The sequence below is a fragment of the Pleuronectes platessa genome, chromosome 2 (genome assembly GCF_947347685.1).
Source record: "Pleuronectes platessa chromosome 2, fPlePla1.1, whole genome shotgun sequence".
NCBI lineage: Eukaryota > Metazoa > Chordata > Actinopteri > Pleuronectiformes > Pleuronectidae > Pleuronectes > Pleuronectes platessa.
This window is the reverse complement of record NC_070627.1, coordinates 2974984-2991588: the sequence shown is the minus strand read 5'-3', so window position 1 is coordinate 2991588 and position 16605 is coordinate 2974984. Positions and strand designations below refer to the sequence as shown.

General features: G+C 40.7%; 1 protein-coding gene across 3 annotated transcripts in view; it reads right to left on the bottom strand.

The window, feature by feature from the left end:
* The window catches only part of LOC128449458 (receptor-type tyrosine-protein phosphatase C), a 101730-nt gene extending 85169 nt beyond the window's left edge, over positions 1 to 16561 (bottom strand). The window contains exons 1-16 of one of the 3 annotated variants that reach the window (XM_053432661.1): positions 16200 to 16555; positions 14234 to 14254; positions 12286 to 12393; positions 12039 to 12068; positions 11394 to 11669; positions 11046 to 11291; positions 10844 to 10954; positions 10349 to 10516; positions 10095 to 10238; positions 9518 to 9658; positions 9069 to 9274; positions 8919 to 8979; positions 8683 to 8791; positions 6982 to 7363; positions 6459 to 6613; positions 4813 to 5297 (exon numbers count right to left, since the gene is read on the bottom strand). In XM_053432661.1, the coding sequence (XP_053288636.1) occupies positions 5279 to 5297; positions 6459 to 6613; positions 6982 to 7363; positions 8683 to 8791; positions 8919 to 8979; positions 9069 to 9274; positions 9518 to 9658; positions 10095 to 10238; positions 10349 to 10516; positions 10844 to 10954; positions 11046 to 11291; positions 11394 to 11669; positions 12039 to 12068; positions 12286 to 12393; positions 14234 to 14254; positions 16200 to 16263 (2241 nt within the window). In that variant the 5' untranslated portion in view covers positions 16264 to 16555 and the 3' untranslated portion in view covers positions 4813 to 5278. Of the gene's footprint in view, positions 1 to 4812; positions 5298 to 6458; positions 6614 to 6981; positions 7364 to 8682; positions 8792 to 8918; positions 8980 to 9068; positions 9275 to 9517; positions 9659 to 10094; positions 10239 to 10348; positions 10517 to 10843; positions 10955 to 11045; positions 11292 to 11393; positions 11670 to 12038; positions 12069 to 12285; positions 12394 to 14233; positions 14255 to 16199 lie in introns of those variants that run through there. The other 2 variants (XM_053432644.1, XM_053432653.1) reach the window with 2 other exon arrangements.
* Positions 16562 to 16605: the final 44 nt, after the last annotated feature.

Sequence of the window (16605 nt, the reverse complement as noted above, 5' to 3'; positions counted from 1 at the left end):
CATGGCCACCCTGTACTTTGCACCTTGCAATGTTTAAATTAAAAACATGAATATATGAACCTTTGTAATATATGAATAGCTTAGTATTGAATGCACAATAACAGGGTAGCTATGTCTATATATGGCACTAGGCCCAGTTTAATATAAAACACAATTTTATACAATGTATAATAGGGGGTCCCTGCTCCATCTCTCCCCAGTTTGGGGGTCCTTGGCCTGAAAATCGTTGAAGACTCCTGTTCTAGAGAATATATGATTTCATGAACTGATACTCACACTCTAGCGGTGGAGCTGTAGAGCGACGCACTTCAAGGAGAAAAGAGAAAAACAAATCATCACTACATGATCAAGCAACATCTGTGAAATAATCAGTTGTAACTATGACAAAATGTCTTCAATCTCTGAGTCACTTGGAGCAGATACAACTCACAGTAACAAGTGCTGCTGTCACTGTCTGCTGTCTGAACTCACATTAATACATATTTTCATCACACTCTCATGTGTTGAAAGAGAAAATTTCAACCTCGGGTGGTGTTATCCACTGTGGTGTTGAGCCAGGTGACTTCAGGTGAGGTCAGGGACGGAGGGACTTTTGTGTCGCTGGTTGTAGGTGAGGCAGTGGGAGCATTGTCTGCAGGAAGGAGAGCACGATGGAGGTCACCTTCACTTGACTGCCAACAGTCTTACCTGATATGATGCTTAACTACGGTGGCTGGGATGTGTCAGACAAGCGTTTGAACGAATAACACAAACCTGCTGAAAGTGTTGCTGATTGAATATTAGAGTCTTGTCTATTTGAGGTGTGATGGTACAGGTGTGTTCTTCCTGTTTGGAGGCTCCAAGCACCTGATGTCTAACACTTCAAGTAGCCAAGACCCTCATTTTAACAGCCAATTTTAGGGGTATTTTTCACAAGCGACTGCTCGCTTTACCCGAACAACTTTGACTTGACCACTTCCACCTTTGTTTTATTTGGATTATGGTTTTCATATAAGCCATGACTAGTTTCTACCACACTCCACATGTATTACGTTTCATTTATTTACCGGAAACAGTTCAATGCTTTGTGAAGCTGTCTCACCACTGATGAGTAGCAGACTTCAGTAACGTGGCAAAGCATTGACCTACAGACAGGTTCATCACTTTTTCCCGGTGTCATTTTTTCCCTATTTGCCGCGCTGTCTGTATTAAATTGTGTTGTGTCCTTCAAATTGATGAAGTTGTGTTTCTTAATTTGAAGTGCGTTGGGCTTCCATAGACCTGGACAGAAAAAAAAAGGCCACTGTAACTTCCTCTTTATGAAGTTTTTACGTTTCATTGTCAACCTCTTAACCAAAAGTGAAGCTTTCTCTGTCTTTTGGTTCTTTCTTTTTCTGTGTCTTCAGGGCAGCGTGTGAAACAAAGTTTAATCACAACCACAATCTGCTCTAATCGTACAACGTGTTTTTCCTCTCCAAGCATTCCGAAGTCATTTACGCATGCACATGCACACACAAACACACAGCCACTGGGGTTGAAGTGAAGAGCTTGCAGAGACACCCCACCAAAAACTCATGTCATATCTGTCCAGCAACCCCCCCAACCAAACTTACAAACCACCACACACACACACACACACACACACACACGCACACACACACGTGCATACACACACACATACACGCACACACACACATGCATACACGCACACACACACACACACACACACATACATGCACACACACACACACACATACATGCACACACACACACACACACACACACACACACACACACACACACACACACACACACACAAACACTTGTTCTGTTTCGTGTTCTTAGGTTTGGAAAGTTGAAGAAACGTGAAGTTGCACAAACTCAAAGACTTGAGGTACAGTATGTCTGTCATTCCTGTCCTCAGTTGTTTTACAGTTAGAGTGCTGACGTTTCAAGTTCGTGAGCTTGTTTTACGTAATTTACAGATTTTTTCCCCTAGATTTTAATACTTTCATGACACGTGCCAGGACTCAACGTTACTATTACATTACAGACGATAACTTACATTTGGCCAAACCAATGATTCCAGCCCAGAGCAGCAGGATCTTGACACCACGGAGACCTGCCATATCCAGGAGTCAGGGCGTGTTCCTGCCACGACCACACAGCACAATCCTAGAGGGGACCGACCGGCAGATCTCAAGACGCCTGATCAAAGCTTAATTAAAATTCTTAACACGACCCTAAGAGAGAAGTAAGTTCTCAACATATGTTTTCTGTCTCATCAGTTGCCGCTTCTTCCTCTCCTTCTTCGTCTTGTTCCCCAAACCCTGAACCTCGCCTCTGGTTTCAAGTCGAGCGAGTGCAAGTCACATTGAAAAGAGGCTGCCTTCACCTTAACGCCCATTGACAGGAAGCTTCATTTTAGGCTACGCAGCCAAGAACAGGAAGTCTCACGTCGTATCTTCACTTGCTTTGAAAGTGTGTGAAAGTGTGAAACTATTCAGAATAATAATAAGAAAAGAAAGAAGTTTAGCTGAAATTCAAGGGTTATTTTAGCTGTATTACACTTTTGGAAACATGCTTAATAGCTGAAGTTTAACCGCAGTTATAGACCGACGAGTCTACGAAACAAAGACGAGAACCCAGAGATCAACTCACATCAATTCTTTCTGTGGAAATAAGCTTGAACCCATTATAGGAACAGACAATGTTTCCAACAATGACCTCACATTTTTAGGACGATGGTCTAAATACGGATTTCCTCCTAAGACACTGAAACATATGATATTTGGTTATTTCCACTTCTGAGAGTATATTGTAGATTCTTCTAATCAGGAAGTGGCTCGTAGGCAAGCAGCATCATGTTCATGAGATTCACACAAGGCCCTCATTACTCTTTTATCTCCATGTTGCTTAATGTGTGTGTCCAAGTCAAACAACCCTGTACAGTCATGATTTTTAAAGTTGCCAGGCTCCCAAATCTGACCTAAGTGTAAATACTGGTACAGTAAAGTATTTAGAGATGAAACAACTTTATGGGTTTGTTCACCAGTGTCCTGTTTCTAAAGAGTTCATCATAAACATATATAATGTGATTTTAATCGTCAAATTTCAGTTATTTTCCACAGCTCAATGTGTCGACTAAATCAAAAATATAATCATCTGCCACAAGTTGAAAACTGTAGTGTTAGTATCATGATCTGTTATCAGTTTAATTTGCACGTATCGAGTGTTAACAGATTGTTAAACTCATACCACATTCCTCCCTTAAGTTTAGTGATTGTCTAAACTTAATGGAGGGAGATTAAACAACCAACAAACTTTTAAACAAACCAACAAACCAACACACAAATGGACAGGGGCGTAGCTTCCTCATTGGAGGTAAAAATCAAAGTATATGTAAATGTCAGCATCCAAAATAATGTTGATTGTTCTGGGCTCAGCAGGTTCACTGAGGTGAATCAAGGAGACACCACACCCTCAGTGTATGGTATTTAATAACATGAAGCCCAATGTACCTGCTGAGTGTGGTTTTCATCCTTTAGTCAAAGGGACCTTCTGCCAGGAGAGAGTTACAGTAGTGTAGGCGTGAGATGACCAGAGCCTGGACCAGAACCTACACCGCCTTCTGAGATAGAAGGGGGCGTAATCTCCTGATATTGTACAGCATGAATCTACAGGACCGTGTTGTTGCAGTAATGTTGGCAGTAAGGGAGAGTTGGCTATCCAGTGTTACGCCCAGGTTCCTAGCCGTCAGAGTGGGGGTTAACACAGAGTTGTCAAAGTTAATAGTCAGGTCTTGTTTGGGAGAGTCTTTCCCTGGAAGGAAAGTAGTTCAGTCTTGTCAAGGTTGATCTTCAGGTGGTGTTGAGACATCCACTGAGAGTTGTCTGTAAGACAAGCAGAGATTCGTGCTGCTGCCTCGGTTTCTGATCGGAGAAAGGACAGGAATAGTTGGGTGTCATCAGCATAGCTATGGTAGGAAAAACCATGTGAGTGAATGACAGAGCCGAGAGAGTTGGTGTACAAAGAGAAGAGGAGAGGACCCTGGACAGAACCTTGAGGGACCCCGGTAGTGAGAGGACAAGGTTCAGACACAGTGACTTATTTGTAGTTCATTTGTTGCAGTTGTCCGAACCAATGAACGGGAAGGACAAGAGCATGAAGCTGTTGCTGCACAGCAAGTCCACCTTCTCCAGGCTGCTGTCCATCAACATCAGCGTCCAGGCCATGAGCTACAACAGCTCCTCGGCCGGGAACATCCAGTCCGAGGTGAAGGAGGAGACCATGCAGCCTGGGGAAGGTGAATCTTCTTCTGGATCCTGGAAGTGTTTAAAAAAAAACTCTTACGTTTTCTTTGTGTGGATCAACTTTGAATCTTCTCCAGAACTGTCCGTCCCAGGTGTTCCAGGTTTCCAGTACGACCAGACTGCAACAAGAAACCAGTGGAGTAGGAGAACCCGGCAGACGAGATGCTGACGGGATGCACACTGACTCTGTCTGGAAGTGGAGTTTTTAAAAAGGAGGAGGACTGCAGGTAGGTGTGTGTGTGTGTGTGTGTGTGTGTGTGTGTGTGTGTGTGTGTATGTGTGTGTGTGCTTTTGTGTATGTGTGAGTGTGTGTGTGTGTGTGTGTGTGTGTGTGTGTGTGTGTGTGTGTGTGTGTGTGTGTAAAGTTGTTTTATATAAATGATCAAACATTGGCTTGAATCCTGCAGCTAATCTGTGATAAAATGATAAAGTAACAATAATCTTCATCAGACGTAACTAAAGCACTAAATGACGACCTCATTTATTTCTATTTACAGTGAAATCACAAAGAAAATTCCTGGAGCAATAAAAAAAAGCTTTATTTGTTTTCACGTGCTTCAATTATTAATCGACACAAAAATTCAGATTTCTCTATATATTATACATTTATTACTAATTTCAAATTTCTCTATATATCATCAGGACTAATAAAAATAAAAAATAAGATATGAAAAACAACAAAAGAACTTAATGTTGTCAAACGTTAAACTCGCAGCTGATGAAGCAAATGAAGCAAATGTAAAACCAACACATTTTAAAAGAGAGTTTTAATGATCGACTCAGCTTTAGTTGCCATATTGAAAGGTTTTCCAGTTTAATGCTGCTAATAAACGCTGCTGCTGTAAATGTAGAACTCCTCATGGTCCTCTGCGTCTCTCACAGGCTCCTGGACCTGGCACCAAAACAACAGTTCCGTATCAACATCTTCTTTTATCCCTACAAGACGGGAAAGAAGACGATCACGGCCGTCTTCGACTGCTCCACCTTCAGGGACATCCAGACCACCTGCAAGATCGAGGTCAAAGAGTAACGTCTCAAACAGTGACCTTTATAAGAGAGATAACAAACCGCTGTGAACTTCACTCAGAACCAACGAGCTTTCTCGCAGATTCGCATCATCCACTTTTATATGATAAAGCCCGGTGATGGACCACTGCTTAAAAAAGAAGAACAACGAGAAAGATGCCAAACATACGTTACATGAACATTTACATGTATCTACTTAAATACGTTGATTTATTTTAATGTCTGACTTGGATCCCAGCTGGTTTTTAAAGTCTGATCCTGAAACTAGATTCTCATCAGAATGTTTGAATTTGCTTGAACAAAGTTAATCAGTTGTTTTGTTCTTGAGGATAAATCTCCTGCAGGGATCTCCAGGTAACAGCGGCCTCTGCTGGACAGACTGAAAAACTGCTGCCCCCCGTCTCATGATGCGTTCAGGAAAACATGGTAGAAAAGGTTCTCAACTCAGGGGTAAAGCTTTTTACACTTATCGAAGATTTCAACAACACAACTGCTGGTGACCAAATGGTAAATGGTTTTGTATTTATATAGAGCTTTTCTAGTCTTGATGACCACTCAAAGCTCTTTACAGTACAGTTTTACATTCACCCATTCACACACACATTCATACAGTGTATCTATTCGCAGCACTTTGTTATTCCATTCGGGGTTCAGCATCTTGCCCAAGGACACTTCGGCATTCAGGTCAGACTGGGGATCGAGCAGCCGACCACTCTACCCCTCAGCCACAAAAATGAATAAATCATAAAACGTACAAGTGATATACCCCATCTAGTCCTATATTCTAAAATGTGAACACATTGGGAAATGTTCATGTTTTTTGTGTGTTTCCACGGTGCTTTGCCACGGAGAGTTTTTATTTCTGTTGTTGAGGGTCAATAAAGATCTGAACTGAAAAGAGTGGAGTGAATGCTGTGTGAGATTATTGCTTTAGAAATTATTAAAAAGCAACAAACAGTAATACAACACTAAATTGCATAATCAGAAGTTGTACAGCTTATCTAAAGAAGCAGCTCTCAAATTACACAGGTGACACCTCCATTTTCGCCACTTTCAAATTTTCTGCAAATTTGGGTGGAATTTGAGCATGTTAAAGGCCTCAAAAAGCTTGATGTGTTTGTCTGTGCAGGACATACACACCTGCTGTCTTTACAGGGCTCGCAGTCATCCTCCCTCGCCCTGCTCTGAGCTTCTCCTTCCTGAGTTTGCTCTGCTCGTGCTGCTCCCTCAGTCCAGGCACCGCTCCGTGACCCTGGACCGGCAGCATGAGGGCCGGGCGGCTGGATGAGGCAGAGCTTTGGTTCAGAGGAAGGAGAGAAGCCTATTTAGAAGAATAATTCTAATAAATTAAGAATAAAGCATTTCTATCCTCTCATATTTGAATGTTTTAGTCGACGCTCAATTCAGTTTGATATTCTCAAGGGTGAAATAAAATGAGCAGGTCCCCTGATCTGTTTATGGGGGCTAACCTGAACAGTGTGAGGGAGGCTGCTTCAAGAATCATTCAAACTAAATCATGTCGTTGGGTATTTTACAATGAACGAACCACAAACTACTCCAGACACAGTAAAAACACTTTCAATATAACTTTCGATTCCTATTGAGTTTTGTAACTTATCATCAAAATAATGAACCTTAGATGTTGGATGTAAACTCTACCGACCTCAGTCATTTCCATCTGGCAGCCGACCTCTCTGCTCGCTGGGGCTGCCTTGCTGCCTCGAGACTTTTTTGTGTCTCGACCGAGAAGCTTCTGCAGCTCCTGAACATCTTTCTCTAAAACAGACAGCTTTTGTACAGTAGCCTCCTGCTCACTCGCTCCGAGATGCAGCGGACTGGTCTGCGTGGAGGGGAGTGGGCGGGTCGAGGTGAGGTTAAGGTGGGTTTCCTCTCCTGTGTCACCTGGTTTCTCCATCAGGCAGCAACTGTCCTGATTGGTTTTCTCTGAGGAAAGTGTCTCGTACACACATGCTGGGTTTTCAGGGTTCATCTCCTCCACCGAGTCAGGCGGTGGCACCTTCAAAAGACCCGATTTCCTTTTAGGGCTACAGAAAACAAATACTCGTAAGTTTCTTGAAGATCATCTTAAATCATCTTAAATATATGCATATACATTTTTTATGTGTACATTCTTGGGAAAGGTTATAAATAACACTAAACAGTGCATGGGTTCTTTTCATTTTCAAATATATGCTATTATGGTGTGATAATGCAGCTGAAACATTTATTTCAGCTGCATTTATTTATAATAGAAAAATCTGTTACTTATTTTTTAAACAATTGCAAATTAACAGTATTTTCTGACCTAACATCTACATGAAGGTAAAAAGAAATGTCTAAATTCAGTTTAAAAACTGCTCCAGCTCTCAACTGCATTATTTTGACTTACAACACAACTATGTTATGAGGTATTTCAGTTTTTATTTGAAAATTAAATATCTATACTTACAATGGCTAAAAGGTGAGAAATCAACATTGTAAAATTAAGTGTACTTTTGAGAATTTTTCTTTGAAGATGGATGACACTTCCTCCCACTGCCAAAAAATGAAGCCTAAATATCCCAAATACATACGAGTTAGTTTAGATCTTAATACTTGTTGTGATGACATTCACCTACATTTTAAGTTCATCTGATGAAAGCTCTACGACAAGTAAAGCTTGTCGTAGAGCTTGGCCACTAAATCCTAAATGGCGGGCTTCCTGTTGCGTTTTTCATAATGCTCCTCGAGGCTTTTTTGTATGACTGGTCACGATACACCTATGTTAAAATTTTGGTGATGATCTGTAGTGGGGAAACCTAGGGGCTGCGTTCCAGGTGGTGCTGTTTTTTAACACCCAAAATGTCCAAATACTCCAGAATACGTAAATTTTGCAAATTTTGGTATGTTTTGAGCATGTTAAAGCCCTCAAAAAGCAAATTAATTTACCTGAAAATTTCAATGGGGCTACACTGTCAGTGCTCGGGCATGTCATTTTGCAGACGCTTTTATCCAAAGCGACTTTAATTTTGTGTACACTCAACGTTTATGAGGGGCCATTTCAGTATCTTGCCAAGGACACTTCGGCATGCAGATGGGGAAGAGTGGGGATTGAACCGGCAACTTTCATGTTGGAGAACGCCCACTCTACCCCCTATGCCACACCGCCCCTCTGATGTGAAATACAGCGCAGAGTACCATTGATGTGTGAAGTGCCCTCAACTCAAATGCAGTGATTAAACTATTCCTGTAACGTAAATAAGTAGATATTTTCTTATCAGTTGAACAAAATCTACAGGTTTATTCATCTTAAATAAATAAAAACAAAACCCTGAGGCAATCTGACAGTAACACTGATGTAAGATTTATAAAGATTCATTCTTACTGGTACTTCCCGCAGCTCAAGTCATAGATCTTGGAGACGACCATCAGCAGAGACACAAACGTGAGGAGAGTCAGGAAGAAGTAAAAAACAATTCCAGTTTTGTTCATATCTGTTAAATGAGATTAACGAAGAACAACATTAACATAATTCATAGAATTAGATGTGTAAAAAAAGAAATATCTGCTTTAACGAAGCAACAATATATAAATGGAGGCATTGATTGAACTGGAACATACATTCAGTAGAAATTTGCTCTGTGACGGGGTTGCTCTCAAACAGACTGTTGAAAGCAGTCACCTGGAAAGATGGAGAATATTTCTGTCACTTATTAAAGCATTAGAAAAAAAGGAGTAAAACAGTGACGGTAAAAAGAAGGAGACTCAAACCTTCACAGTGTATTTCGTAGAGTACTTCAGGTTCTTGAATTCAAATTCACATGTTTCATCATTTCTTTCCACAGAGCTACCACCATAATGAAGTTGTGCTTTGAATATTCTCTCAGGTCCATTGAAGATTTGAGAATGATTGCAGGTGACAATGATCGTATTATGGTCTTTGACCTCCAGCTTCAGATTATCTATATCCTCTGGTACTGTAGGAAATTCAAGAAAAACGGTTACAACACTGTATGCGTCCTCCAAAAAAGTGATATTTCAACACTTAACAGTATAATGAAGTGAAATAGGGGAATTATATTTATTATGGTGCAGATCCAGATCTGGTGATTTTAAATATGGTTTCTTAAGAAGTCTGTTGGTCAGGTATAAGTTCCACTGAGTGTTGTTCTAGTTGTGCTAAAAAAGGTTCATCTGGTTTCATTCTGTTTGTCACTGACCTCCAATCTCAGTTTTCTGTTTCACAGAAGAGGAGTTCCCGACTCGACGGTAGTTGTAGTAGGGTTGGACCCAGCAGGTGGAGACCCTGTATGGCTTCAGATCAGTAATGTTGCAGGTTCCTCCTGAAGGCTGATTGGAACCTGTGACACAGTTTCACAAGCTGTTAGTTTATGTTCTAGATAACAGATTCAAAATTAAATCAACATGAAACAGCACTTTGTTTTCTGCTTTTTTGGAGGGGGGGGGGGGTCAAGGTCCCATTAAGTAAGAACATTTTTCACTAATCAGTTCATATCATCTATGCAGCCCTGCAAGCTTCATCTTTTTCAGTCAGACAACTCACGTTTGAAAGGTTTTTCGCATTGGCAGAGCATAGTTAGTGTTTTTGTTAGTGTACATGAAACTGTACATAAAGATGGCCGCCACGACTCCACTTCCACCTGTTGTGCAAATCTGAAGTCAACATATCTGGGGGTGATCTAGATGATTTATATTCACTTTAAGGGAGCTGTTCAGAAGTGAAGAAAAGAATCAAGAAAGAATAAAAGCATGAGGGAAATAATCTATTTCACTTACTCCATACACGTTGGTATGAATCTCCACAGCGGCAGTGGAACAAAAGCTTCTGAATCACGTCTTTACATCTGTTAATGGTCGTGGTCCAAGTCAGCTGAGAGGATGTGTTGGTGGTGCTTGTATTTGTGAAGTCTATTTTGAGATCTGCTGGGACAAGTTAGACATGTGGAACACAGACCTGAGAACTGACATCACAGTCATTCCCTCCCCAGTGTCTGAGGACAGAAGCTGTCGTCCAGTGAAAGTCTACATACCACAGTCGATCCGGACTTTAACTTCAGTTGTGTTGTATACGTTGACATTGTTCTTGTCCTTGATGAGACCGATACACTTGTAGTCCATGAAAGGCTCCAGCTCAGATAGATTCTTAGCCTTATTGAATCCGTGAAGCTCTGGGTAGTGGCCTCGACGAGGATAGAAAACTTTAAGACACATTGATTATGTTATTAATCTTATTATTATACTATCATATAATAATTATAATGGGATAAATTCCATATTCATTCATGTAAATTCACTTGTAGGAAACCACTGTTTGATGTGTTCATCAAGGAGCTCAGACAATACATCATATTTATTTTCACACTCATTTTTTTTGCATTGATGTTTTCGTGAGTAATTAAGAATCTTGGAAAAATGCAGGTCACTTCAGTTTAAAGGGAAACTGGACATTAGTAAATTAATATCATCACCTCTTTCAACGTGAATCTATGTATAATGTTGCAGACACACAAAGACTTTCCACTTACTATGACAGGTGTAATCAATGGAGAGGTTGCAGTTTGGAGGTAATTTTGTTTCAAATTTTACAGGAAATTGTGTTGGAGCAGTTTGATTTATATTTTTGACATCTAAAAAATCTGTGGAAAAAGAAGAGCAGACATAAAACATGAGGAAATAAGTTCTAAAGGAAATGCATTTCAAAATAACAGTACAAACTGTTACGCATACCGCGAATTTTGATGTTTCTGTCGAGCTGAAAGGAAGTGCTGGTGCAGGTTTTCGAACTGAAGTTGAAAGTCATAATAGAGCAAATGTCATCAGAACCAGGTTTGAAACAGACGGTGTTGTTGCCACATTGCAGATCTGGGATCATATCTGGAGTCGTTTGTAAAGAGCTGATGTCCCATCCAGATTGGTAACAGACGGATTTGCTGCTGGTAGAGCTGCAGTTGGCCTCTTCAATGTCCTCTTTCACTGAAATACACAAGGGATTAACAAATATCTGCTTGTTTTACACACAGTACTATCTTTTAATTTGAAACGTTAATTTAACCAACATAAATTCTTCTGACTCACTTATTGGCTCTGTCATGGAATCATTTACAGTCATGCGTTCGCAGGGCGTTGGTCGGTCTTTATCGTCAAGTATCACATTAAACTCATATTTAGTGCAGGGCTTCAGCTGTTTGATTTTATGGGATGAACTTAGATTGGAATGAGGAGCTGAGAATCTTGCTGCAGTCTGTGGTTTCCCTTCTTCATGAATCATTATGGAGGTAGGAACAGGGTTAACTGCAGAGCTTGTGATGTCAATCTTGAGGCCAAACTTGATGGTTTTTACAGTGTAATTACCTGCAGACAAAATCAACAGAATTAAAATAAAACGGGTCATAGAAAAACACAGACACCAGATAATAACGCTTTACATACAATATAGCTAATAAAAAAATGAAATGTTAGTCAAGAACAGATTATAAGAAACATAAGAAAATGTTAAAATGACACTTAAAAGAAAAGGAAATTCAAAAGTAAACAGCAACATTATATGTAAAAAGATTCTTGATGAAGAAAATCTAAAAATATGTTTTTAAGGTAATTGGTTCAGAACCAAATAAAAATCAAAATCTGGTGAATTTAAATGTGGTTCCATAAGCGAGGTGAGGTTCTAGTTATAACATAAAATGTTATGGAGAATATATGATTTCATGAGCTGATACTCACACTCTAGCGGCGGAGCTGTAGAGCGACGCACTTCAAGGAGAAAAGAGGAAAACAAATCATCACTACATGATCAATCAACATCTGTGAAATAATCAGTTTTCACTATGACAAAATGTCTTCAATCTCTGAGTCACTTGGAACAGATGCTACTCACAGTAACAAGTGCTGCTGTCACTGTCTGCTGTCTGGACTCACATTAATACACAATCTCATCACACTCTCACATGTTAAAAGAGAAAATTCCAACCTGGGGTGGTGTTATCCACTGTGGTGTTGGAGGGGTTGACTTCAGGTGAGGTCAGGGGCGAAGGGCCTTTCGTGTGGTTGGTTGTAGGTGAGGCAGTGGGAGCATTGTCTGCAGGAAGGAGAGCACGATGGAGGTCACCTTCACTTGACTGCCAACAGTCTTACCTGATACGATGCTTAACTACGGTGGCTGGGATGTGTCAGACAAGCGTTTGAACGAATAACACAAACCTGCTGAAAGTGTTGCTGCTTGAATATTAGAGTCCTGTCTATTTGAGGTGTGATGGTACAGGTGTGTTCTTCCTGTTTGGAGGCTCCAAGCACCTGGTGCCTAACACCTCAAATAGCCAAGCATCTCATTTTTAACAGCCAATTATATGTTGTGTCTTTACAAACGACTGCTCGCTTTACCCACACAACTGTGACTTGACCTCTTCCAGTCACTGCTCAATTCATTGTCAACAATTGTTGTAGCTTCTTTATTTGTGTTGTGGCTTCTTTATTTGGGTTGTGGCTTCGACTTACCTGTTATGACTTCTACATTTGTGTTTTGGCTTCTATATTTGTGTTGTGGCTTCTACTTACGTGTTGTGGCTTCTATATTTGTGTTGTGGCTTCTACTTACGTGTTGTGGCTTCTATATTTGTGTTGTGGCTTCTACATTCGTGTTGTGGCTTCTATATTTGTGTTGTGGCTTCGGGATTCGTGTTGTGGCTTCTACATTTGTGTTGTGACTTGTACTTACGTGTTGTTGCTTTTACATTTGTGTTGTGGCTTTTATATGTGTTGTGGCTTTTACATCTGTGCTGTGGCTTCTACTTTATTGTTGTGGCTTCCATATCCATGGTATGGCTTCTTTATTTGTGTTGTGGCTTATATATTCGTGTTGTGGCTTCTACATTTGTTTTGTGGCTTCGACATTCGTGTTGTGGCTTCGACATTCGTGATTTGCCTTCTTCATAAATGTTGTGGCCTCTACATTTGTGTTGTAGCATCCATATTCGTGTTGTGGCTTCTACATACGTGTTGTGGCTTCGACATTCGTGTTGTGGCTTCTTCATTTGTGTTGTGACTTCTACTTACGTGATGTGGCTTCTATATTCGTGTTGTGGCTTCTATATTTGTGTTGTGGCTTCTACATACGTGTTGTGGCTTCGACATTGCCAACAGTCTTACCTGATATGATGCTTAACTACGGTGGCTTAGATGTGTCACACAAGTGTTTGACCGAACAACACAAACCTGCTGAAAGTGTTGCTGCTTGAATATTAGAGTATTGTCTATTTGAGGTGTGATGGTACAGGTGTGTTCTTCCTGTTTGGAGGCTCCAAGCACCTGGTGCCTAACACCTCAAGTAGCCAAGCATCTCATTTTTAACAGCCAATTATATGTTGTGTCTTTACAAACGACTGCTCGCTTTACCCACACAACTGTGACTTCACCTCTTCCAGTCACTGCTCAATTCATTGTCAACAATTGTTTTAGCTCTTTATTTGTGTTGTGGTTTCTTTATTTGTGTTGTGACTTCTTTATTTGTGTTGTGGCTTCAACTTACCTGTTATGACTTCTACATTTGTGTTGTTGCTTTTATATTTGTGTTGTGACTTTTACTTAGGTGTTGTGGCTTCTACATTCATGTTGTGGCTTCTATATTAGTTTTGTGGCTTCTACATTCGTGATTTGCCTTCTTCATAAATGTTGTGGCCTCTATATATGTGTTGTGGCTTCGACATTTGTGCTGTGGCTTCTATATTCGTGTTGTGGCTTTTACTTACATGTTGTGGCTTCGACATTCGTGTTTTGGCTTTTATATTTGTGTTGTGGCTTACTTGCTGTTTGCAATTAAATTCTGTTCACAGAATACATAAATAAAACGTTTCTCGATTTCTCGACTAATTACAGCACCATCTAAATTAATTTTATACATTAACTTGGGTTTTCTCACTCACCTGGTACAGTGGGCGTTTGACCTGGAATCACAGATTAGAAAAATTGTGTAAACTTTTGCGTTGCAGTTTTTTTATTTGTCATAATAGTGAAGCTGAATGTAGTGGAGAATATGTCAGATCAGGTTTTTTGAAGAAATCTTAATCTGAACTTTTTATTAAATCATTTTCTTCCCCTTGGTCAATGAGTCTCTGGTGGGAACTATCAGGCCAAAAGAGCAAAGCCTCCATTTTCTTACTAAGTCGTGGGAAGCGGTGCTGTGCAACCTGGTTGCCACTTGCTCTCTCAGAAGACAAACCACCACTTCCTGCCTGACACTAAAACTTATTCACCCTAACTTACACCATTTGAACACATCACTCGCTTTTGTAGAATAACAAATTGATTTTTCTGTTACCCTTTTTTGAACAATTGATTGAGTGTAAAATGAAAGCAATGTAAAAAACTAGCTTGTGGTTTTAGAGACGATTTTGGCAACAATTCACAATTCCTGATTTATCAAACTAGACAGGCTCAGCATCTTCTTCCACCTTGGTATAAGTTAAAGTTGGTGAAGTGATCAAGCTGTGGATTCCTCTGTGTCAATGTCCTGGTATAAAAATAAATGCTCTGGTGTTTGTATTTTTTAGTTCTATTTGGATTATGGTTTTCATATTAACCATGACTAGTTCCTACCACAGCCCACATGTATTTTTTACATTTCATTTATTTACCGAGAACAGTTCAATGCTTTGTGAAGCTGTCTCACCACTGATGAGTAGCCGAACTCAGTAACTTCCCAAAGCATTGACCTACAGACAGGTTCATCATTCCTTCCCGGTGTAATTTTTTCACTATTTGCAGCGCGTTTCTGTATTAGCTTGTGTTGTGTCCTTCAAATTGATGAAGTTGTGTTTCTTAATTTGAAGTGCGTTGGGCTCTCTGGGCTTCCATACACCTGGACAGAAAAATAAGGCCACTAAAACTTCATCTTAATGACGTTTTTACGTTTCATTGTCAACCTCTTAACCAAAAGTGAAGCCTTCTCGTCTTTTGGGTTCTTTCTTTTTCTGTGTCTTCAGGGCAGCGTGTGAAACAAAGTTTAATCACAACCACAATCTGCTCTAATCGTGCAATGTGTCTAACATCTCTGACCGCACTTCTTCATTGTTAATGCCATCTCAGTCTGCTCTGCTCTGCCACCCACACACCCACCCACACACACATACACACGCGCACACACATGCTCACAAACACACACACAAACACATACACGCACGCACGCACACACACACACACACACACACACGCACACACACACACCCACACACACATACACAGGCGCACACACACGCGCACAAACACACACACAAACACATACACGCACGCACGCACACACACACTCACACACACACACACACACGCACACAGTGCAGAAGGTTCCCACAGCTCTTAACCAAATTAAAGTGTTGTTTTAAGGAGACTTGTCTTATTAACATCAGTCTTTGATTGAAGCACAGCTGCTGCTTCTTTTTGCCAGAAGGGCTCAGGAACCTGTCACTTTCAGGCTCCTCACATCACAAACACACACCCTTGTTCTATTTCGTGTTCTTAGGTTTGGAAAGTTGAAGAAACGTGAAGTTGCACAAACTCAAAGACGTGAGGTACAGTATGTCTGTCATTCCTGTCCTCAGTTGTTTTATAGTTAGAGTGCTGACGTTTCAAAGAGAGAAGAAGCTGCTCGACTGACAGGTTCATGTCTGCAGCTCAGGCACGGAGGGTTTTCCAACATTACTCCTGAAGACGAGGACACTCTCAACAACCGAACTTCAAAAACAGTCAACATAGGAGATTAGAACACAAGACCTCATTGTGCTCAGTTCATTAGCTTGTTTTACGTCATTTACACATTTTTTCCCCTAGATTTTAATACTTTCTTGACACGTGCAAGGACTCAACGTTACTATTACATTACAGACGATAACTTACTTTTAGCCAAACCAATGATTCCAGCCCAGAGCAGCAGGATCTTGACACCACGGAGACCTGCCATATCCAGGAGTTAGGGTGTGTTCCTGCCACGACCACACAGCACAGTCCTAGAGGGGACCGACCGGCAGATCTCAAGACGCCTGATCAAAGCTTAATTCCAATTCTCAACACGACTCTAAGAGAGAAGTAAGTTCTCAACGTTGTCTTCTTTTATGATTCATATGTTTTTCTTACTTATCAGTTGCGCTTCTTCCTCTCCTTCTTCGTCTTGTTCCCCGAACCCTGAACCTCGCTTCTGGTTTCAAGTCGAGCGAGTGCAAGTCACATTGAAAAGAGGCTGCCTTCACCTTATCGCTAAGTGACAGGAAGCTTGACGTTAGGCTACGCCACCAAGAACAGGAAG